A 25,083-nucleotide genomic window follows, 5' to 3' on the forward strand; every position below is an offset into this window, starting at 1 on the left:
AAAAAGGTATAGCTCTAACTAAACCTGAAAGACAAGAAGGCTCACTAAACGTACAGCCCCTCTCTGTGCTCTTTACCTGACAGTTGAGTCCGGTGTACCCATGTGGGCAGGTGCATTTGTAGGTGCCATAGCTGTCCTGGCAGGTTCCACCGTTCAGACAGGGTTTGGAGTCGCACTCGTTGATGTCATGCTGGCAGTAACTCCCGGTGAAGCCCGGCGGGCACAAACATGTAAAGGTGTTGATGCCATCCACACAGCTGCCTCCATTGAAGCAGGAGCTATGGGAAGAAGAAAAAAAAACAAAAATAAGAATTCCTCAAAATGTACATTTTCTTCAACTTTCAAGGCAGTAGAGAGGGAAAGGGAAAGCCTAGCGCTTTGTTTTCATGTTCTATCTGCACTGAGGATGTTTAGGGTAACCAGTGATATTTAACAACGTCAAAGATGCATGTGATTTTAAAGTAGGGGCTTCTTCACCTGCTTGTTATGAGACAGTGAGGCTGAGGTCAGCTTGTGTAGTCCCCTACTCCCCCACAGGGGGCAATGGCGGACAAGAAAATGTGTCTACTAACAAGTGGATGAAAGTAAACCTGTTGATTTACAGCTTTTACTCTCCATCATGTGTAACTACGAACCCTTTCTTTTCTCATCCATTTAAAGCTGGGAAGTTTGATTATGAAACCATGAGCTCTAGATACGAGAATATGTTTATGTAAGACTTTGTCTGAGATTTCCGTACCTCTCAGTGCAGTCGGGAGTGTTATTTTCACAGTGAATCCCACTGAAGCCGGCTGGACATGTGCAGGTGTAGCTGTTGACACAGTCGGTGCAGTTGGCTCCGTTCTTACAAGGGTTGCTCTCACACTCGTTAATGTCCTCCTCACACTTTGTGCCCCGAAATCCTGGCAGGCAGGTGCACAGGAAGCCGTTCACCTCGTCCTTACAAAGGCCCCCGTTGCTGCAGGGGTCTGTTCAAGAAAGTGTGGAAAAATGTCAGAGGCAGGCTGACGTGACAAACTGAGAGTGAATCTCTCAGTGTGTCCCACAAATCAACTCTTGAAATAAAGAAGTCAAAGGAGAGAGATTGGATATATTACTGGGTCTGCAGTCATCGATGTTGGTTTCACAGTTGCGTCCAGTGTAGCCTGGTTTGCAGGCACAGCGATAACTGCCCAAAGTGTTCTGACAGGCTGCTCCATTGCGACAGGGATTCTTCACACACTCTTTGATGTCCACCTCGCACGTTTGGCCTTGGAGGGTTGGAAGAGGATGATGATGAGTTATAATTTCCTCTTTTGAATGGTGGCACAAATCACTTACTTCAGCCTTTACTAGAGTAAACTTAAAGTATTTGTGATGATTTCTTGTAAATCGATGATCATGCCAACATATATATGCACCAATACAAATGAAGACACACAGGCCTACAGGCATTAAGGTTTACCTTGCCATCCTTCAGGACAGACGCAGGAGAAACTCTGGAAGTCCTCTGACTCCTGACACACTCCTTGATGTTTACACGGTTTGGAGCTGCACGGTGCCATCAAGGTCTCACAGTTCTCCCCTTTAAAACCGAGACAAAGGAACATGTACATTAAAGCACACCTTTACACATACAAAGTCCCTTTAACATGAACTTGTACTGTGTGACATCACGAAGGGGTTATGACCTTGGAGATAACCCAAGCTAAATGGACACAGAATCATCTTTCAATCAGTGCTATCAGAAGATTTTAGCCAGACTCTGTCAGTATGGGAGGCCTGCGGAGACATTTCCCTATCTGTTTCCATAACACGCGGCTCGTACGGGAAGCTGGCTCCACTTTCCGGCCATTGTGAAGCTATTTGCTTTTCTGTGAGACAGGAAGCAGGCAAACAGGAAATGTGTCAAAAACCCCGTTCCCACCCCGGCAGAGAAAGAGCCTTTTATTATTCAAAGACCTGTGAATTTTCCAAAAAGACGACTCCAAGAATCCAAGAAATTTTGCCCTTAGCCTTTCCATCAATATCTGTTTTGTCAAATAATAACTGGGATGACAAGAAAATATTTTCCAGCTCTCTTATCAGGGATGTTCGGGTATCTCAGAGGAGCCGAGTGAGTCAAAGGTTTGATTTCTTTCAGCTCCTGCGGAAGTCTTGCTGTTGAACTTTACTCGACAGTTATTTCATCTGCCGCACATTTTTCCTCTTTGACAATGTCTTACAGGACATAAGCTGTGGAACGAAATCTTTCACAGCTAGAAAATGCCAGAACACCAAGCCAACACATGAGCATGTCTAATATGTTTCCAGTAATACTGTCATACCAGTGTAAGGCAGGATGCAGTTGCACTTGTAGCCTGCGACGTCGTCGATGCACGTCCCCTGGTTGAGGCAGGGGTTGGAGGCGCATTCGTTGATGTTGGTCTGGCAGTTTGGACCTGCGGGTAAAATCACACAACATTGTGCACACTCTTCAGTTTAAGGTCGAAGGTAAGAGGTGTTTGAGGAAGTGTGGTTTGGAGGTCAAACAAAGTGAGCTGAGTTCTAAACACTCTCAGGCCCACAAGACAAACACTGACCGGTGAAGCCCATGCGGCAGGTGCAAACATATCCGCTGGTCATGTCCTTGCAGGTGCCTCCATTCATGCAGGGGTTGGATTCACACTCATTGTTGTTGATGTCACAGTTCTTACCGCTCCAGCCAGAATCACAAAGGCATTTATAGCTGACGGAGAGAAAAAATGTTGGAAAATGTCAGTGATAAATCTCTGTAGAGTCATTCCATCTGACAGATGAGTGTCATTGTTCTAAAGAGCACATCAGGATTTGTGTTTAGTTGGAACGCCTAAAATACTTTGAGCCTATTCCTAATGAAATAAAAAGGGTAGCACATTGTAATTCCCCTTGTTTACTTGGATTATGACTTAAAAAAAAGAACAACAAATGGTTTTACTTTTCTACAATAAACAACTGTAATCAGATATTTAAAGATCTCTCTTAGATATCTCTTTGATTGTTACATCCGTACATTTGAGCTCAATTGCAAATCAGAATAACGTAAACTAACACAAAAGTACAACAAGTCCTTGGTCAACATTGGATTGGCAATATAGATCATCCAAAGCCTGATTAAAGCAGATCTTTCTTAATGGCTTACAAAGGGAATTCATGTGTGAAAGGAGTAAAACACCACATACTGAACAATTCAAAGCAATTCATGTGTTGCAGATGTACATACCCGTTGACCTTGTCTTCACAGTGACCGTGGATGCAGGGATTACTGAGGCATTCGTTGACCTGGGAGAAGCAGGTGGTGTCATGGTAACCCTCTGGACACACACAGGTGAAGCTGTTGACGCCATCGATACAGGTACCACCGTTGTGACAGGGGTTGATGGCACACTCGTCAATGTTGATGTTGCACATGGTCCCTACAGAATGGAGAGTATACGTTAGCATACTGTATACATGACGCTTAGTTATTATCATCGTTCAAGTGTTATTTGATGTGAAAAAAAGAAGATACGACAGCATCATCATGAGTGACAGGTCCGTTGATAAATGCAGCTCCTGTTTTGTTGTTGTTTTGTAGAGCAGGAACAGAGGGAGCGAACATGAAAGACTAACACAGCGGCCATTACACTTTCCATAACCACGAGTGTTTGCTTCTGGCTTCAATTTTGTACAATGGGAGGTAATGTAGATTTGTTGTCCATATTTGACATCACTCCATGAGTGAGTCAAGTTATATTCCAACAACTGAGAGTTTGAGCTTATCATCAGATTATTAGACTATTCCTTTAAAGTATGCCATCATGCCTCCAGGTGCCGGTATATTCTTAAACACCTTTTCACTCTATTTGAAGTATTATTTTAAATACACAATGCTAACTCATGCTGTCCCTCACAAAAGACACAACACAAAGAAGTCTATATCTCAGCGCGGTGAATGTATCAGATTTCCAGGACATGAGGAGTTTAAAGTCCCCCTTTTGTCGGCCACTTGAAGCGTTGACGCCATTCAGCCTGGTGCCACGCATAACATCAAGGCACTCCATTTAGCTTTAAAGCAAGGGCCGGCTTCCAAGCTTTTAAAAGCTCAACTTTCAGGAATCTTTTCTCCTGCTCAAAAATCCCAGGTGACTGTGTGTGCCTGAGTGCGCTTGTGTGTGTGTCCCATCTTTGTGTGGGAGGGCAATTCGCATGTTTAGGCAGCGGCAGGTTTGGGGACAGGGTGGAGCTGGAAAGTGACACCGGTCGTGCCTCAGAGGAGCATGCTCACTCGCTCGCCATCTGTCACCCTCCCCATTGAGACCCACACTTATTCATCCATATGTCCAAACCACTAAACCTACACCTTAAACACTTTTACTTACTTACTTACTGCTCACCTGAGAGACTGATCATGTTTTTAACCGGTCTTAACATAACTTGAATGCATTTCCAATTTAGATTCAGAGGGAAAAAAGCTGGCAACACAACTCTTGTTTCGTAATAGTGTTTTAAACTGGATATGACTTAATGAATAGTGACTTTGTTCATGACTTCACAGTTCAAATCTTTTGCAGACTCACGTGTTCCATCTTTCTGTAAAGCCTGACTTTTCTCTCGGACTTGTGTAACATCTTCTTATCACTAATTTTCGCTTTTTTAGAGAGACATTTGGAAAAGAGATTGAACCCAATCCTCTTTCGTGCTTTAAAACTGGGCAATGAAACAAACAACCATCCATGCATATGTTGCTTACCTGTGTAACCGGGTTCACAAGTACACTCATAGCCATTGATCTTGTCAATGCAGGTCCCATAGTCGCAGGGATTGCTCTTGCAGTCGTCAATGTTGATTTCACAGTTGATTCCTGTAAGAAAATTGCTCCGAGTTACCTTGACTATCAGGGGAAAATGTATTTGCCTCTTTGATTGAAGGTGTGAGACATTGTGTACCTGTGGTTCCCTTGGGACAGCTGCAGATGTAGGAGTTCTCACGGTCCTGGCAGGTGCCTCCGTTCCTGCACGGCTGGCTCAGACACTCGTTGATGTTGGTCTCACACAGTCGTCCGGTGTATCCGGGGTGGCAGTGGCAGCTGAAGGAGGCCAGGCCATCGATGCATGTGCCGTAGTGGCATGGGTCCGAGTAGCACTCGTTGATGTCTGTCTCACAGTGCCTTCCAGAATAACCTGGGGGGGGGGGGGAAATCGATTTTTCTATTTCATGTCACTGCGGCTTCTGATGGACTTGAAAGCTTTTACCTCATGACTTGTGTCTTTTAAGAACCATTGACGGAAAGCATTATTTACACTCAGACTTACTTAAAAGACTATTCCTAGGAAATGATGACTTTCTTGATGAAACCATGCTAGCCATTTAAAACGCATTTTCAAAGTGACCTCCACATTAAAGATCTATTCAAGACAACTATGCAACGGAAAGAATATCTCTTTGCTTCCCCAGATATACTTTAATTCTCAACAAGTAGGCCGGATATGTAATGGCTTTTAATGCGCATTTTGTGGAGTTATCAAAGTGCTGCTTTATTTTAGCAAACCTGTGAGAGTTTTGTTGTAGTTTCTTTCCAATCTCCTTCTGGCATTCTCATCACACAAATTACCTTTGCTCAGATTACATCTGCATCTCCTGTTGCGTGTTTTAATGTATGCTGTCCCAACATAAAGAATTTCATACAAATATGTGTATACCTTCGGTGCACTCGCAGGTGTACTTGTTGGGTCCGTCTGTGCACTTGGCACCATTTTTGCACGGCGTGCTGGCACACTCGTCGATGTCTATCTGGCAAAGGATCCCAGTGAAGCCTGGAAAAACATCAAGAGGGTGTTACTGTGTGCACGAGAGCGTGGAGAAGTGTATGTGTGTGTGTCCAGACATTGCTACAGTGTTCTCACCATTTCAAACCAGCCGTACTTATAATCCCGAGCCCATACTTAAAGTGCTCTCAATGAATCAGAAATCTGCATGTTAATTAACAACTCTGAAACACTACAAACTCTCTATTTTCCCTCTCACTTCTTTTCAGTGTGAGCCCAAAAGAGAAGAGGGAGATGTGGGGGGGACTAGAGAGGAGGGGGGGGGGGAGAAATAAGGGAAGAATGAAAGTTGCGAGGCCTCCTGACCAAGGGTTGAGAGACAAAGGAGAGCCTGTCTGCTCAGCGCAACGCCGAACTGAGCCCGTTGCCTCTTTTGTCCCCCAAAACTTTTCCATCACAATTTGCATTCGCCCGTCTTGCTCCCTCCCCTTCGCAACAACCCCCTCTAGTCCCCCACTGCCTCTTAAAAGAACCAGCTTGACCTTTGAACCTCCACTATTTAACCTCCTTGTCATTCAAAATCAGCCAGCAGGCTATGTCTTCTTCCTAGAGTTATTCTTCATCCTCCCCGCTCGGTCACATGATGGTACAGTCCAAGGACTCATCGTGGGATGTTGTTTGATGATGAGATAAAGTCGCCCCACAAAACCTCCACTGCGCCCCAGCAGGAACACACAGGTGGTTTAAGCTAAAGAGACAGACTAAGTAGCAGCTAATCCGGTGAGGAAGTATTTCTGTGTCTGCCTGCCGAGCTGATTTTTCCCAGCAGACTTTGCTACTTTCAGCTGCAAGCAATGCCATGTACAATATCAGGGTCTCATCAAAAGAGAGGTTTGATCAAAATGAAAATTCCAAAAAGTGTCATGAACACTTTCGAATTGTGTGCTTAAGGTCGATTATAACTCATGGCTTAATTCATGGTTAATTACAATAAAATGTACGTAATTCTCGTCTCATGAGCTCTTTCTGACGGAAGTGTTTGTACATACTGTAGATATTCAAAAATATACAGGTATAAGCCTAACCTAAACATTTATTACAGGTTATTTTTTTTATTTGACAAGTGATTTATTGTCAGGATAGATTTCGCTGTAATAGCCCTAGAAATAACATGCTAACATATGAACAATGATACTTCTCACAAACACATACGGCTAATATCATAAAGGAGAACATTTGGAAAGATCAACTGTTTGCAGACTGAGGGCTGGTGAATAACACGAGTCTCATCTATGAGCATCTCTGCCACTTTCTAGCAGTGAGAAGACCGTTTTTACCGTTTTAGTATTTTGAGGGTTTTGTTGCCATGAAGTGATGCAAAAGTTAAGTTCCCTTACAGCTCAGTTACAGTGTTAAAAAAGGACTCCTTACTGAGCCAAAAATGCAAACAAATACTGTAATGTGAAAGAATGTTTCACACAGATGTACACTTATGAATATCCACACGCACATACACAGACTACTTGCACCTCAGCAGCCAAAGAGGGATTCATCCCCAGACTGCAGGAATCAGACATTTCAATGGCTCACAGCAGGGTTTCCATGGCTATTCCATGTACAGAATTAATAAGAGGGGACCGTCGCCTCGGGCCTGGCTCGCAATGGGGACAAATTTACATCTCAAGCAGGGCAGTTAAAACCCCTTCCCTTATTTCTACCCCTCCCTTCCTGCTTCAATATAACGGTTTGTGCGTCTCGACCCCCCTCAGCTACCCTCACCCCTTTCACTGCCACCACTGTGTGCTGCTTCCTCACATAACCCTCTCACTGTCACACACACAGACGTCTCTGAGGCGTTAAGCTCTTGTGTTCACTCTTGTGCCTCCTTTCTATGTGTAAGGCTTCCTTGTTGGGTGTCTCTTCTCCTTTATTTCCCTTTTTTTCTAATTCACTTTCCGTCTTTCTTTCTTCCCTTCTTTTCTCTCACAACAGGAGGAATCCTGCCTCTCTCCACCCAGGCCGCCTTTGATCCACCCGTCTCTGAGCTTTGCTATTTTTCCCCCTCGAGAAGAAAAAAAAAAATGTACTTCCACCTCAGTGATCTCAATGAAAGAATGCAAAACAAAAAAAAAACAAAAAAAACAGATCTGGGGAGATGGAAGATCGTTCCTTTGCTTTCTTCTTTTCTTCTCTTTCCCAGCTACAGTAGTTGCACTCCTTATTTTCTCAACAAAACATCAATAGCTCTTGTATCAATAGTGTAACTCCAACGGTATTTCTTGAGAAGTGAAGGTAAAACAGCTAACTGTCAAAAGGTTAACTTAGTATCTGCCACCCTAATACAGAAGTTGTTACTATTGAGAGTGTTATAGTTGCTCCTCCGACTTCTACTCTCATCGCTCTTTCCTCCTCTCCTTTTCTTGTTAAGATACACAAGTTTCTGCTCACTCATCAAACATTTTCAAGAAACAAAAAAAAAAAAACTTGTTTAAAAAGTTTAAACCTCCTCAAGCCTCTCCCTATAGATTTTTTCTCCCTCTCTATCTCGACTGCTGCGTTTGTTCGGGGCTACCCGGGCCTGCGTAAGCCTGCCTCAGGGCTGGGATTAGTGCCCGTCCAGAAAGGTGTTTTTGTTTGAGCGAACGAGAAAGACAGCGAGATGCAGAGAGAGAGAGAGAGAGAGAGAGATCGACCCCTGTGCCCTCTGGCCCCGCGCATCCTCCCGCTCCCCCCTCCCACCCACCCCCTCCTCTGCAGAGGTACAGAAGCCTCACCTGTGGGGCACTGGCAGTGGAAGGCGTTGATCTTGTCGATACACTTGCCGCTGTTCAGGCAGGGGATGTTGCTGCACTCGTCCGTATCGATCTCGCAGAACCCCCCCTCGTAACCTGGCCAATTAGCAAGGGAGAACCGGGAGGGAGATGGATTGGTTATACAGAGACACAGTGAGAAACATCTGAACACTGCTGGCATTTACCACTTTATGAGGTTGAAACTGTACGGTACTACAGTGGCTTTATAAATACTGGAGGACTGTAGTTAACAATGATATTCTAAATAACAATCCTTATAAATAAATATCCTTTAAAAGTTGTACTTGTAATTTATACTTGGACAAAACAAGTTATCTAATTCCTTGATTTGTTCACCAAACAGTGTAGCACTGTGACAGTTTCTTTCTTTATTAGCATCCTTACGCTTTAAACTCCTCAAACTCGAGCAGCTTGAAAAAGGATGACTGGAATTCTTTTAATGTCATGAATTGATAACTTTATCAGCCACTTTTTGTTGATTATTTCTGTCCTCTTTTAAGGTTTATGATTGAATTACTGCAGTGACAATTATCATCAATACTTTAAAGATACACATATGCACAGTCAATGGACTCAATCTATTTGACCAAAAATGGTCAAAAACCTCATGAAGTTTCACTGACAGTAACTGAAAATCCGCTGATCTCCACAGTTTGCAAACTTCAAACACGTTCAGGGACATTTTCTCTCATTTTCGTCTCAGAGATTCAAGGAGTAACCGAAGTCTTCTCAACTTTCTGTAAATCATCTAAACTATGAGTGACCTTGAGCTTAAACAGGACCATGCAAGAAGAAAGACAACACATGCATGTTCTGTACACCTTAACAGCTTTCTAACACAACAGAGAATATTAATTAAAAAGTTACCGGAGTCTTTAAGTGACTTGTTTGTAGGCCTTAATTTAAATCATCATGTCAAAAACTCTATCTTCCACTACAATTCAGGGGGGAAATGTAAACCTTATGAGATAACATGCCATCAGACAAAGTGAAGGACTTAAAAAAAATGTAATATCACTTTGAGTTTTCTCTCAGTGACATCTTTTCTGGTATAACTGTATTTTAAAAGCTGTCTTAAAATATCTTACCTGGCATGCAGATACATTGGAAGTCTCCAATTTGGTCCAGACAGGTGGCTTCGTTCAGACACGGGTTGGACATGCACTCATTGATGTCCATCTCACAACGAGGCCCCACGTAACCCCGCTGGCACTTACACTGGAAGGAACCCTTGGTGTTTATACACTTGCCTGCGTGCTCACAGGGGTTGGAACCTGTTCAAAAAGATGTTCAAATAACTTCAACATGTATGGACAAAACATAATGAAATGGAAGAATAATTTCCTTGTATTTGTATTAAAAGCTGTTTGTTTTTTTACCCAGTGAGCACTCGTCCACATCTTGATCACAGGAAGCTCCGACGTATCCCGATGGGCAGGTGCAGAAGTGATTTCCGCTCACAGGGTTGGTGTCACAGTTGGAGCCTTTCCGACAAGGGCTGCTGATGCAGGCGTCATCCAGCTGGCACAGCAGTCCTGATACACAGAACATCTCACTGAATTTTTAACTGTACAAATGGAATATTGCTAATTAAACCATTAAACAAATGACCCTAAGTAAGGGGACTTTGGGTGACTTGAAAGGCCCCATCAAACGAATAAAATGTATCATTATTATCATTATCATAATAAATCCCCTCAAGTGATGTTATGTGAGTCCAACTGATAAGTTTGAAAATGACAAAGACATGTTGTGGAGTTCATAAAAGGGCTCTTGTCTGGTCCTGAAGTCAGTGACTCAAAGCTAAAATGGCATGGACTCTAACACACCCGAATCTACACTCAAGCCGATGAGCTGCAGTGTGGGTACGTGGATGCAAGGTTCTGCATTGGGAGGATAACATTTTTAATAAAAAAAAAAAAAAAAAAAAACATTTGCTGATGTTTTGATTTTATTCTGATGCCCCCCCAAAAATTCAACAGCAACTGAAGAAGTACTATTTTAAGTTTTTTTGATGGGATATACGGATTCAAGTTCAAAGTGCATCATGTAAAAACATTAAAACAGTACAGAATTGACAGCAAAACATTGAATTTCTTTTTTTGATAACAATAATTTTTCCCTTTGCTGAGTCAACTATTCACTATTATAAACGCTTAAAGCTTTTGCAATTGACAATTAAAACATTTCCTGCCGAGCATTTCGATATAAATATGAAACCAAACATGTAAATACCCGTTCGTCCTTTGGGGCATTCACAGTAGAAAGAAGCAACGCGGTCATGGCAGGTGGATCCGTGGTGGCATGCAGCACTCGCACAGTCATCGATGTTCTCACTGCAGTCGTCTCCTGTCCAGCCGTTGACACAAACACACTGGTAGCTGCCGTAAGTGTTGTGGCACGTGCCACCATTTTGGCAGGCGTTGGGCATCAGCTGGCACTCATCAACATCCTCTCTGCAGAGCTGACCTGTGAGAGAAGCAGAGGTTGAATGATTTGGCATCAGATCTCCAAAAACTCAGCTGATAATTGCTTTATTTTCCTTTAAAAAATATTCAAAGACTAATAAACAAACCTGTGAATTCTGGTTTACACTGGCAGTTATAAGTGTTAACTCCGTCCACACATGTCCCTCCATTCTGGCAGTCATGACCTGGACAGTCGTCGATGTTGTGGTTGCAGTTTTTTCCTGTAAAACCTTCAATGAAGAGAGAAATATAGATTACATGAGTTGCACGTGCTTGCAAGTGGAGAAAATACACGTTTTTCAGTTGTTCAGTTCTCCTGTCTTAAAAACGACTTGCTCCCACTGAAACAAAGAGAGTGAAACTTTTCTTCAGTTAAATGTGGTCAACTGTCTCTTTCCTGCCAACAGAGAGGCAGCTGTACCCTCTTTGAGGTCTGTGGCAATCTAACCATGTAATCCCAGCCACTCTGTCATTCAGTTACACAAGAGTCAACCACCGGACTGTACACGTGGCATGTTGAACGATTTACAGTGACAATTAAAAACAGTTCTAGTGATTTCTTCAACCGCTGGGGGACATTTTAGTTGATTTAATAAAACAAAAAAGTGTGCTCTTTCCTAAACAATAATTTGTCTCTATCTTTAGAATATTCATTTTCTTCCATAAATAGCTCATGCAGAACAACATTTTTCTAGGATGGAAACAATACTTCATGTAAAGTCTTTTTTTTTTTCTTACTAGTAGTGCACTGCATACTCAGGCATTGTTTTGAAGTGTAAAGTGTGACACTTGAGTTGAAAATTGTATCCTGCCCCACCTGTGCCTTTGACCATGCATCCTTTGTAGCACAACATAAAACAGTGACCCACATACTGTCCAAGAAAATGCTTCATGGCATTAGTTTAAAAGGTTGTATTAGGACTAATTAAGGAGTCAAAACAAGGCATAGCTTGTCTGTGTAAAGGTTCAGGATCAGTACTGTAGTCCCAGCAAGCTTTACTTCATTCTGCAATGTGAAAAGGATGTTGTCCTTTGACCATTTCCTTATGATAAGCCCCAATGCCTTCCTGCTCTGCCTTGTTCACACACTGAGTACAAAATAAGCAGGAACAGCCCTCCCTTAAATGACATCATCTTTTAAACTGCACCAAGCTGCCACCAGCTTCAAAACGAAGAGACTTCAGGAACACATTGAAAGACAAAGAAGCTGAACTAAATTCAAGAAGATCATACGTTACATGTTTACTATGAAATATATTTTATCTTCGCACTTTTTATCAAATATGTGGTCTCAGTTTTTAATGTTAATAAGTTACTATGTGTTTTCTATTGAACTTTTACTGTAATGTTAACTAAAGCTAACATGCTACTCATGAGCTAGGTCACAACGTTGAAAGCCTTTCAATGTGTTCCTGAAGTTAGCAAAGCTAAACTTCATTCGAATGAGTGTCCACAGACTTAATTGCTTATATAATCAGGCCTTCGGGTAAGAGAACAGCTGATTCTCATGTCATAAAAGAGTAATTACCCTCCTCCAATGCAGCTCTTTGACCATGACTTCATGTGACGTTTACCTGGGACACAGGAGCATTCGTAGCTGGTCTCTCCCTTTTGGATGCAGGTGCCTCCGTTATGGCAAGGTGATGGGCTGCAGGGAAAGTAGCGGCTCTCGCAGTGCTTTCCAGTATACTCCTTCGGGCACTGGCATCGATAGCTGCCGACGTCATTGATGCACATGCCACCGTTCTTGCAGGGTGAAGGGCTTACTTCACACTCGTTGATGTCCTGCTTGCAGGTTTTTCCAGTAAAGAAGGGCATGCAGGTACAGATGTAGTGGGAATCTATGGCGGAGCACTGGCCCCCGTTGGCACATGGGTTTGAGGCACAGGGGTCGGCTTGTTGGCACAGTTTACCTGAAGGCACAGACAACTTATGATCATGTCCATCTTGAGTAAGTAACTCTTCTCAAAAACAGATCAAAACAAACAAATCAATAGGTCTACATGGAGTGTAAGACAGTGTATTACTCTAAAGAGTATATATATATAAAACATCTGTTCTTTTGCCACACTACAGCGATTGGTTACCTGACCATCCAGGCGGGCAGCGACACTTGTACGTCGTGAGACTCTCAAGCTCACAGGTGCCTCCGTTGCGACAGGGCGAGCTGATACAGACGTTGTTGATGGGCGTCACACAGCGGCGGCCGGTGAAGCCCAGTCTGCAGGTGCAGTTGAAATCCACCGTGCTCCCCTTTGTCACAGCTCGACACGCGCCGCCGTTCATGCATGGTAAGGAAGTACACGGGTCAGGAAACTGGCACCTGCTTCCTACGTATCCATCGCTGCACCTGAGGAAAGACGAGAAGAGAGGTCAGCAAAACATTTCGTAACCGGGGAAGATGGATGAGTTCAGGACAGTGAAAGGGGATTGCCAAACACTGGCAAATTGTCCTATCTTATTCAGCTCAACTGGACTAACTAATTTAACTGACTGGAGAGCTCACAAGACAACTTTTAGGAATCACCAAGGGGACACCCTTTGTGCAGTACTCTGGTCCCATACAGATTCTTTTTTTTCCACAACACTGCATGCAACACAACAATGAGATGCAAGGCTTTAAACGGGACATTCGTCTGTCTACCATCACATGAACAATGTGTTTCACACTCTAAAACGGAGGAGGGGGATAAACTCCAGTGATGTTTTTGTTTTTACAGGTTGTGTCAGAGTCATAAACACTGCTTGGACCCCAGTGAAAAAGTTCCGGGGGGGGGGGGGGGGGAGGGAGAGAGAGAGATAGAGAGAGAGAGAGAGAGACGGAGAGAGAGAGAGAGACAGAGAGAGAGAGAGAGAGAGAGAGAGAGAGAGAGAGAGAGAGAGAGAGAGAGAGATGCTGCAGATTCACACATTTACAATTACAATACGAGGGGTTGAAGAGTGTCCCCTGAGGTTATCAACGGCTCAACAAAGAGGCCACACACACTGAGAGCATGTACACACATACCTCATACCTACACAGTCAGTGTCTCACAAATGCACACACATCAGAAAATAACACAGGAAGATGAGAAAAAAAGGACCTTGTGCGTTTCCATTCACAATTGCTTTCAAATCCTCAAACAATACAGGAGGTGAGGACAGGTCGATCATGTGAAACTAGAGGCTGGAGCGTTTGGAGTTAAAAATGGAAACGCAAATAAATTACAAACAAACAAAACGTCATGCATACAAAATAATACAGTTTCCCGTCTCCCCTGCTTCCTAAAATGTGGGGCTATTATTCTGCCTGGAAAAGTTAAACTATTCTTGAATGTGATGATATGCTGATTTTCTTTAGATTTCAAACTCTTTTCAAAGTTAGTTTCCCTTTAAGGTATGCAAAATGTCTGAGTAAAGTTTTAATTTGGCAACTATTTAAATAAACAAAATACATATAAGACAAATGCCGTTGTCAACTGTGTACATCAAATCTGAAGTATGGGTGTATAAGTGTGAGAAACAAAACGACATTGGAGTTGTTTGACAACAAAAACAGCCGCCTCAGTCCTCCACATAAGAGCCTCTCTGCTGCCACATTCCCATATTCATCACCTTCACCGATTCAATACTGTTGTCAACAACACTGGGTGGCCATTGAGGCCTGGTCATTACAAAAACAAAGCATCTTCTCAAAAGCCTCTAAGACAAAAACAAAAAAATGTGCGGTATTCGAAATTCTTGCTCCTAATCCGTTCTTTCCAGGAGTTGGGGCACAAGAAAACCCGCCATCATGGCACCCTTCAGCAACTCCCCGGATTGAAATGTGCTCACTTTGACCCTTTTGTCAGCACTCATTCATCCTGAAGACAAGGAAGCATCTATGCCATAGTGTTTGAGCTGTAAGCCAACATTATGGAAACTTCAAAAGAGCCGTGCCACAACCTCAATGCTCGTTATTCTTCCCTCCCCAGAGAGGATTTGGTCGAGCATCAGACAAGAGATGGGAAGACGATGAAACGGAAGCGAAAAAAAAAAAAAAAAAAAAAAACTCTGTCAAAAAGATGAAAGATTCCTGAAGTGGAATCTTGTGCAGAGAAAAAAAATGGAATGCCTCGATATTTAGAGGCTTTTTTTGTTGGGCTTTTTTTCAGCCCAAATTCCATAGACAACAGTTCTCTCTAAATATTGTGTCTGTACTCTAATGCAAAAACAATATTGCACATTAAACATCCTGCGGACATCAAAGCAGCGTTCCCATGAAATCAAAATTTGCCTTCATTCTCAAATACCTGAACAGAGCCAGCAAGTCTGTACGCCCTGAGGGGCTGGCAGGACCATGTCCCCAAACATTCCTGGGGGTCCTGTGTGACTTTGTGCTTGTGTCTGTGTGTGTGTGTTAATGGGGACTAAGCTGTGGCCCCTCTGTGGGGACAGGCGTGTGTTTAGACAGGGTCTCTCTCTCAGGGGATTAGGTGGCCTTGGGACAGTGGTAAGGAAAAGAAAACATCACATGCTAGACTGCCCGCTGCACAAACAGCAGCAGAGAGTGGTGGCATGTCACCACGAAGAGGTGGCTTGGCTGAGCGTCAATTAGACTCGGATCATCATAGCATTAAGCTCAAACCAACGGTGGTGGCAAAGACAGATGCATGCAAATAAAGAAATGTGTTTTCATTTACAGTTTATTTTTAGAATCAAAAGCGTTATCATGAGGGAGAGCTTCACAATCTGCAAAGTGTAACTCGTTTTTTCATTCCAACCTTTATTCAGTATTTGCTGCAGTTAAAAAGCAATAGTTTCACTTCATTGAACACTTCCAATGGTGCCAGTATTTCATTAAAAAAAAAAAACACTTGTGAAACTCGAATTTCCTACTCATGTCACTCATGTCACATCTCCTATAAGACATTCAAAGTGTATGAAAGGGAGAGAGGGGGGGACAGTGGGAAGAAGTAGCAGCTCTGTCTCAAGTCCAGTTTAAAGTCCCAGCGGTGGCGGGTGCTGAGGTCGTGAGGCGCCACACGAGCTTGCTGGAAAAAGGCCGTAGGGAGCAGGTGCGCATGTTAATGAGCAGACGGCAGCTGCTGCCCCGGCCATTCAACCCCCAACCCCCCCCCCCCCCCCCCAACATCTCTCCCACTCCTCCCACATCCCTGATCCCACCACTGCCTCTGTGCTCTGCACCTCATCCTACAAATGTCCTGAAGCTCGGATTGAAACAGGGGCCAAGTACAGCTGAAATCAAGCCTATTACTGATTAATCTGTCTGGATATTTAAATGTAAAGGATTTTTAATAATGCAATTGAGTTAATCTGGTTTTTGGATTAGACAAATAAAAATCAGATTAAATGCCCTACAAAAAAAACATAGAAATAAAATAGAAATACATGAGAACAGTGATTTCAAAAACTGTTGTCATTTGTAGTGTTGGCATCTGCATGCATCTGAATGCCAACACTGGCCCCCTTTCTCTCTCTCCCCCCCCGCCCCCCTTTTTACTACTTAGCAGTGAAATGAGGAGTGAGAGAGAGAGGCAGTAAGAGGGAAGGATGAGTGGGCCCATTGTGTTTCCTCCCAATTCAGACTTGACCACAGGCTGGGTGTATTCAGCTGTTACACCTCCTCTTTCCTCTCCTCTTTCTCCATCCCGATCCAAAAAAACTTCTCTGAATATTTTTTTTTTTTTGTAAATGGCTCAGCAATGAATGTTGCTTGTTTTTTTTTTTTTCTCTCACTCTTTATTTCACTTCCTCTGTTAAAAGCCACATGTATGGTCGCTGGCATCCTCCCGCTCCCCTCTGCGCACCATTTTCCCCCCAAAACCCCTCTCTTCTATAACCCTGTTTATATTTGTAAGACACCACATTAAGATTTAGAATTCTCAATTGACTACTGCTCACTCCCCAAAAACTTTCTTACAAGTTATTTTGCGCTGTCCTGCTGCTTTACTGTGGTCTGCGAGGTTTGAAAAGGGAGCTTAATATCCAAACCCACACACACACACACACACACACACACACACACACAAACACACACACACAAGCAGGGGGACAAACAAAGGAGTCCAAGAGAAAGGAAACTGGAACTGGTTTGGTTGGGTTTTTGAGGGAAGAATCACAGAGACGAGGCGGGAAATCTACTGTTTACTCCAGAGTCTCCTGTCCTGTTTCTTCGCCCCAAAGCTCTGTGATTTTTCTCTTCGTTGAGGGACAAAAAAAAAACTTGTGCTAGCTTTAGAGTGGGCATCTCCCCTTGCGAAACAGCCCAGTCTCTCACACTGAGGCCTGAAAGACAAATAGATGGGCCCTCTGCACTCATACCTTGGTGCACGTGGAAGCACTATCCAAACACACTCCAGCTGAGGCGCTAGCAGGAAGTCAACTGTAGCACACGCCAGGCAAAGACTGGTAACAGTTTGCTCTGTAACTTGGCAGGAGCATGTCAAATAGACGCTCAAAATGCACAAAACAGCTTCTACAGGCAGCAAGATGAACAGTGTCACTGAGTGCAAAATCATATTAAAAAAAAAAAAAAAAAAGGGTAAAGACAAAAGATATCCAACGACTGTTTTATGGAGTATTTAAAACAAACAGAGCAAAGCAGCTGCCTCAACAAGAGAAATCTGCAGACCTGGTTAGCAGGATAATCTCAACAGCAGCAGGTAAACTGGGCTGCTGGAAAGGTAAATAAAAAGGCATGAAAAGAAGGGCCCAAATCAGAAGCTGAGCAAATATCAGGTGTTTGAAGGGGATCGTATAACTACAGGCCAGCAGTGGAGTTATCTCCTATGAAAGGCTGATACTGTTATTATCCTTTCTGTCATCCTTGCCCCGTAGCCCTCATTGTTCTCCTATGTACTCACTTCTAGGATCGTCTCTTCTTCTATTGCTACCGCTGTAGCCCATGGCAACAGGTCGGCGACACTGATGGGATGCATGACAGGGCTGGGTTGCAGCTCGAGCCCACAGCAGATGTTGTGGTGACATCTGACCCACGGCCAGGCGTCGATCTAAAGGGGCTTTCCTCACTGTCGGGCCAATCTGCCATCTGCCATCTTTCTGAGGTCGCACACGGATTGGGACAGAGACTGTGAACGTCATATTCAGGCTGCACATGTGCACTGTATACACGTAAAAAAAAAAAAAGCCAGAGTGGGTACACAGGTTTTGGCAGCTATATGGGCCTCAAATCTGGATTTCATTTTAAGGAGCTTTGTGATTTAGGTTGTGCATTCTTTTCACCGTGTCAATCTCTGTGAGAAACAGGATCAGTGTCGGGCTCCATAGCTGTAAATGGCATCATTGTTGGGATTATTAGAGGACAAATCTTTGTTTGTCCATCTCTCCGTCGATGACAGTGACAAAGCTATTAGTGATGTCTGTAAGGGTACATGAAACTCACAGTTTAGGATATAGTAAAAAATGTTCTGGTCACGCTCGTGTAGATTTAGAAAAAAACACCAGTCATTTATTTGAAAAAAGCCGCTCGTACTCCATGATTCTCAAAGTCAGTGGACTACTGTCAACATCATCAGAGTTAGGACATATTCAGGAGATTCTTTTCTAGTGTGTTTCACTCAGTGTCTCTCTTCACTGTGTTTTATGTTCACTAGTATGTTCTTCTCCACTCTCTCCTTGATACAGGGAATTCTTCAAAAAAAAACTACACAAAGCATTGATAAAAAACACAAACACTGAGTCTGATGCTTTTGTCCACCAGTTCTGTGTCGTCCCTTTCACATCATGTTCTGCATCCTCCACACTTCCCTCTCGGTATAACGTGGCTAACCACAGTGACAACTGTGCCTCCAAAGGCAGAGAAAATAAACACTACAATATGAGCGCTGCATTTCTACTTCAATCACACAAATCGAGTTCATTGAAACAAAAATAGCTCTCGCGCTGCAACTAAATCTGGAAGATAAAATCTGGGTTGTTTGTTGTGGAACCAAAACCAAAGTTACCACCAAATCCCCACTGGCTGCAGAAATTACAGGGGAGACGCTGCCCCTCTTTCCCTCTCCTTACATGCATCCTTCTTTTCCTTCCTCTCTAATCGTACAGGAGAGCTGACCAGGCCAGCCCACATCTGGCTGCTTTCATCAGAGACCCTGTTTATTTGGGAGCAATAGGGACACAGCCCATGGGAAAGAGCTTGCTCCCCCCGGGGCGGACCACTAAAGTGTGTTTGTGTGTGTGTGTGTGTGTGTGTGTGTGTGTGTGTGTATGTCCTGTCATAGCTGCCCTAATGACTTTAGCTACTGCCTACTTTACGAGGCTGGGAACTACTTAAAGGCTTTTACGGCTGTGTGAAGGTGTAGCTGACACTGCAAATGGACACTCAGTCTGTTACTGTACGACTTGACTTCAAGGTTTGAGGCAGAGCTTAAATGTCCCGTCACTGCTTCCTGCCCGAGTGTCCCCCATAAATCAAGACAAGCATTAGGTTGTTAGCAGGTTTGCTTTTTGACATTTAAAATAAACGATATGCATACATTTAGTTTGCTGCTTAACGAAACTCCAGAAAGAAAAGTTGTTTGGAAAACAAGGGCTGCTCATAAAACAGTCCCTGCACAGTCAGTCAAATACTACTTCAGAGGATAAGATAACATATGCCGCGTTAATGTAAATACAAAATCAAATATTTGAATCTCAGAAAGAACAAAGTCAGTTCCTTTTTGCAGTGAACTCATGAATATATAAACAACTTTTGTCAATCACTGCTGTTCACCTTACCCTGTTTAAACAGTGACGAGCCATGTACTGTAGTGACACAATGACGGCAAATCTGTTTCACTACAAAGGCACCGCACTTCATTTTCCCCCAAATCCGGAGTGAGTGTTTATCAGACAGGGAGAGTGCACACCTGGCAGACAAAGTCAATCTGTTCCTGTGTGAAGCTGAATGTGCAAAACCGCAAGTAATCATGGGTATTATGAGGCATGCTGCTGTATGGGTGAGAGCACACAGCTCTCTGAGTTATTCTTCCATAACCCACAGAAAGGACAGGTGGTCAGGCTGAAAGAAGTGAAAATGAAAAAAAATAAATAAATGAGGAAGTGTGGTTTGGAGTATGCCCAGTGTCTTTGTCTCACTCACACACACACACACACGCGCACACAAACACACACACCCACACCCACACACACACACACACAGCCTCAGAGCTCTCAGTGATCAAAGTTTATGTGATTTATCTTGGCAGATGCCAACCAGGGAGGCTCAAATGTCACTAATCCTTGACGCTTAGGTTCCCCACCATCGAATCACCTCATTCAGCCTCAGTGCTCTGATGATCAGCCCTCTCACCAGCCAGACTCTCGCCAAAAGGAACCCAACACCAGCAGCAGCAGCAGCCATATAAAAGCCTGGCGCTGTGTGTTTCTAGTTGTGTGATGATATGATCAGATACGGCACCTTTTCTTCCTTCAGGCCACTCTGAGGCTGTTTCCTGACTCTGAATGGAGATGTGGGCTGGGGGGGTGGGGGGGGAGTGGAGGTTAAGATAGACTCATCTGACCCAGGCGAACAGAGGTGCCATTAAGGAATCCCCAGAGCTGAAGAGACAAGGGCTAGCTTTCACTGGAGTGGATGGATACTGTAGCATTCGCTGCACATAGGAGCCAGGGATTAGAAGACTTAGAGCAGGAATACAAAGAGGAGAAAATAAGAGAACCCTGATTAGGGGTATGAAGTTCTCAACTTTTTGATTGCCCTTTATGCCATCTACACCAAAAACTTAAACAACACATCAATCGCCATGAAACTCAAAAGAACTATTATACGTTAATGAGAAATGTCATATTTACATTCAGCTACTTAAAAACAAACTTAGAAAGTTGATGTTTACGGACAACTGTTAGTTATGAACTAGAAAGTTCTGTGATATAAACTCAAGGCCATCATCTAACACTATCGTCTGCTCTCTCAGATCTGAAGTATCTGGCTCATGATGACAGAGGTATGTGATCTCTCCGCAGCGTCCTTTCTAGCCAGCTTGATGTCTCTCATCCCTCTGGCCCGAGAAAGGAGAATCTCTTGTTTCTGGTCATAGTTTTGCTGCTGGAATCAGAGAGTTATGTTTCCTGGTCTGGACTGACTCAGCTCTGTCCCTGCTCGTTCTGGCTGCCAAGCCTCTGCTGCAAATGAGAGGCCTTCGTGGAGCTCTTTGTAGATAAACTTCAGTTAGGAGCTCACAGGGCCAGATAGGGTGAGGAGATGGTATTTGTGGTATGGCACGTCAAGTGGGCATCTCTGTCAGACTTCACACGATACTGAATTCAGGAGCAGCGGCTTCCAATCCAGGAAATTCTACTCTTCTGCGAAGACCAAAGTGCAGCTCAAACAGACATCTCTGCATACTTCAATCACAATACAGAAAAGAAAGCAGAATCCTATGGTTTCACACACTCCATACCTTGATACTTTCAGCTGTCCACTTACTAATAGAGTCATTTCTATAAAAGAATCCTGTCTGAAGTTCCCGTAAAAGTAGTGATGCAGGCTGTGCTGACAGTTTTAGGACAGCCAGCCCCTGAAATCTTCTTGAGTAACTTATTTAAATATACCCCTCAGAGCAGAAAGTTTTCCTATTGGACGGAAAAGACACAGTGAAAACATGAGATTACGGACAGAGCAGAAGAGTTCAACACACCGTTTGATCAATGCGACATGTGATTGGAGGTGTTTCACAGAATTAACCAATAAGAACACTTAATGAGCATAGCAGTATAGCATCGACTGCTTTATTACATGCATGACAATTGCAGACTGGAAACGTATAAATGTCATCACTTCAGCATGGTCACTCAGGGAATGTTCCTGAATATGACCTGCTGTGCGCACAGCTCACCTGACCTAATGCAAACATTTTTACGAGGGGAATTGCAGAAAAAAAATTAAATCAGGGTGAAATTCTATTTGCTTACACACCTGCAGCTCATGTGTAAAAACACTACCAGAGGGCTCTTCGGGGTTATCTTACACTTGAGATATCAACATTTTATAAACATTTGTTGATGAAGAAAGATTTTTTGAATTGTATTTTTAAGTTCTCCCAGCTTATCTATATCACTCTTTATTTTAAACACAGCTTCCTCTGAACTCACACTCACTTCAAAACAACATGCCACTTTTCTATGGTCCAACATTCTACCTCATCCATAGTTATAAATAGTGTCATACATAAACAGAATTCTACACTCTATTCATTCGAACTTTTGATGCTGAACTCCAAAGAGTCCCTTTCAAAGGGGTAAGTTTCATGACTTTTCCTTCAAAATGCATCAACAAAGCTAAATTAAAATGTTTAGATTTTTTTTTTTCGATCCAAATAATTACTTCAGTTTAATCAATGCCCCAAACACAAAACTACTCCTTTCAATATACATGAAATAACAGCAAATGTTTTAATCTGAAGAACTGGAACCAACTCGCTCGTATGGCCTGGTGACGACTTACACAATAACAGGGCAATGCTTCAAAAACACACGCACAAACACACACTGGCCTGGTGTGCCCGCTCAAACCTTTTCAAAACTGCAAGCTCGTCCACTTCCATGTTTAATTGGAGAAGTCTGAGGAGAAGGACAGTGAAGGGGCACAATGATTGCTTTGTGGCCCAATGAGGAGGTGGGGAAGGTGATGGAGGAGGGGGTGGGTGTGTAATTGTGAGGAGTGCACAACAAAACCAGACCAAATTAAGATGTGGCAGTAGGCCAAGATGGCTGCCTGGTTATTGCAATCTTGATACTGTGACCTGGACAGCCCGCTCATTCACCTGATCATGAGTTGTGGGACGGTAAAATGACTCTGGCCGGTGCTGCTCATGCCAGGATGGAAACAGAGCCAGGAGAAAGTAGGCTTTTGTTGTAAGAACGAGTTCTGGGCAGAGCTGAGGCTTATTGGTTTACATGTGGATTGGAAACACCCCAGACAAAAAGCAAACCTTGTTTCTGTATTTTCATAGGTTACTCTCTGCCATCTGTCTAAAGGAATGAGAGAGAGAGAGAGAGAGAGAGAGAGACAGAGAGAGAGAGAGAGAGAGAGAGAGAGAGAGAGAGAGAGAGAGAGCAGCGAGGGCCATTGAGGAGGGGACACAATCCCAGGAGAGAGGAGGGGTTTTAGAGTGATGGGGGGGTTAGTGACTGAAGGACAGAGTCTGAGGGTCTCTCTGGGAAGCCTCACCCAGATTAGTCACACAGAATTAATCGCAACACAGAACAATGGTCGCCGAGCTTCTGGCAACCCCAGCTGTCGCGCCGTGAAAGAATAGAAAAGCAAGATTTAGGGGCTGCGAGAGTTTGCCTGCAGAGGAGAGAGTGTGGTGGCACTAACACACACGCACACAAACATGCACACACACACCATTGCAGTAGTGACCCCTGTCCTCATCAATGTCCACTCATTCCTCTCTCAGCTCTCTGGCCACTTGCCTCCCAGAAATAGCAACACTGGTGTGAGTGCTCGCCCATCACAAAAATCTGAGTCATCTCAAACTCCTCATTCACACATTTTCAACTCTTCACACAGGTATTCGCCACAAGATGTGGTTTACAAAGAACAGAGTGTTGTAAAAAATAAAAACTTACTTGCACTCTCCAGTGCCCTCTGGAGTAGTTTCACACCTCCCCTGGTTCAAACACGACTCCGTGAGCATGGAGCATCTTAGACCTGCAAAGAACAAGTTTTAATACACCTGCACCTTGATGGAAACTTTTTAAGCAAGTCTGGGACAAGCTGATATTTCTGTCTGGCAGCTAAAACAGTGTAACAAGGATTCCAAGTTTTCCTCAGGAGTGTTATAAATAAATCAGGTTATGCTGAATATATGTGAAGTCTAGGTGTGAGTCTTGCCACCTTAAAGTGCGCTTTTTTTGTGGCTGAACAGGGGCTTGACACTAGTTTGGCAGTTGCATGCTCCTGTCTGCAGCTGCCCCGTAAAGAATGTGCCATTTGGGGAGTAACACAGCTTTGCTATGTAATAAAAAAAATATATAGAGACCACAGCCCTGAATAAAAGCTGTAAAAGCCATGCGTTTACTTTAGAGTGAGAGAAAGTTGAGTGTTTGCTGGTCCGCGCAAATAACGGTTAAAATGACGCTCATGTGCAAGACACGAGAGCAGAGAGATGTACGCTATAAATGTCTGGAATAATGCCAAGGTGGACATAATATTATTAAAGTTATGTTAATAAACTTAAATGAATAGCTAACTTCGAAAACTTGCAAGATGAGTAAAAAAAAAAGTTTGGTAGGCTAAATCTCATCATCCTACCTGAGTTTTAGTTTACAAAACTTTAATGCAACAAGTGAAACGAGCTCTTAGAGTGACTAACAATGCATTGTACTTTATTTTTTAAATTATTAAGTTGTGAAACTTTCGAGAGAGAATCTCTCCACTGTACTCACCTCGTGTTAGTGCTATCAGCGACCACAAAAAAGTTAGTTTCACAAAAAAAATATGCATTCCTTCTGGTTTAAAATGATTGTACAGATCCACGTGGGTTTTTTCATAGATCCGATATAGTGTCTTCCTCTCCGTAAGTTAAAAAAAATACACTTTCAGCTTGTCCAAGAGTCCAAGAGTACATCCAGAGAAAGTAAGGCGCGTCTGTGAACTCCCGAGCATGGGATGTTGTCACTTCAGATCCCGGTTTGAAAATGACTTGAGGGACGCGCTCGTGCACCCGCTGCTGCTCTTACAGGGGCGTTATTCTAACACGCGCGCGCGCACACGCACGCACTTTGTCACCAACACACTGTAACTAATAGAAGTTAGTGCCAAGTTGGTTTGTTTTAAGTTTTCCCCACAAAATTTGGTTATAAATGAAAAGTCTGACCGAAAAGTCCTGTATTTAGTCCGATGTTATCATACACGTGTAACTTGTCATTTAAATTTAAACAGAAAACAAGCAATTTGAGCATGGCAGTTCATCCCAAAACAGCCTAATAAACAGTTTCTTCATCTTTGGTTGGTTTTCTTAATTGTTGTTCATGCTAGTTTGTATTTCATCCTAATATTGGCTACTTAATGAACGTTCTGTTATGCAATGCTGTGGCTGCTGTTTTTACGTT

At 43.3% G+C, this 25,083-nt stretch overlaps 1 protein-coding gene across 1 annotated transcript in view; it reads right to left on the bottom strand.

Moving 5' to 3' along the window:
• The window catches only part of notch1b (notch receptor 1b), a 37,264-nt gene extending 12,591 nt beyond the window's left edge, over nt 1–24,673 (bottom strand). The window contains exons 1-19 of the mRNA XM_079346367.1: nt 24,418–24,673; nt 23,599–23,680; nt 13,113–13,375; nt 12,600–12,938; nt 11,133–11,255; nt 10,793–11,026; nt 9,937–10,092; nt 9,646–9,831; nt 8,519–8,632; nt 5,679–5,792; nt 4,926–5,159; nt 4,730–4,840; nt 3,221–3,413; nt 2,562–2,707; nt 2,307–2,420; nt 1,445–1,564; nt 1,098–1,250; nt 740–968; nt 77–278 (exon numbers count right to left, since the gene is read on the bottom strand). Of these exons, the coding sequence (XP_079202493.1) occupies nt 77–278; nt 740–968; nt 1,098–1,250; nt 1,445–1,564; nt 2,307–2,420; nt 2,562–2,707; nt 3,221–3,413; nt 4,730–4,840; nt 4,926–5,159; nt 5,679–5,792; nt 8,519–8,632; nt 9,646–9,831; nt 9,937–10,092; nt 10,793–11,026; nt 11,133–11,255; nt 12,600–12,938; nt 13,113–13,375; nt 23,599–23,680; nt 24,418–24,475 (3,171 nt within the window). The 5' untranslated portion in view covers nt 24,476–24,673. The remainder of the gene's footprint in view (nt 1–76; nt 279–739; nt 969–1,097; nt 1,251–1,444; nt 1,565–2,306; nt 2,421–2,561; nt 2,708–3,220; nt 3,414–4,729; nt 4,841–4,925; nt 5,160–5,678; nt 5,793–8,518; nt 8,633–9,645; nt 9,832–9,936; nt 10,093–10,792; nt 11,027–11,132; nt 11,256–12,599; nt 12,939–13,112; nt 13,376–23,598; nt 23,681–24,417) is intronic.
• Nucleotides 24,674–25,083: the final 410 nt, after the last annotated feature.

This window comes from Symphodus melops, assembly GCF_947650265.1.
Source record: "Symphodus melops genome assembly, chromosome: 1".
Taxonomy (NCBI): domain Eukaryota; kingdom Metazoa; phylum Chordata; class Actinopteri; order Labriformes; family Labridae; genus Symphodus; species Symphodus melops.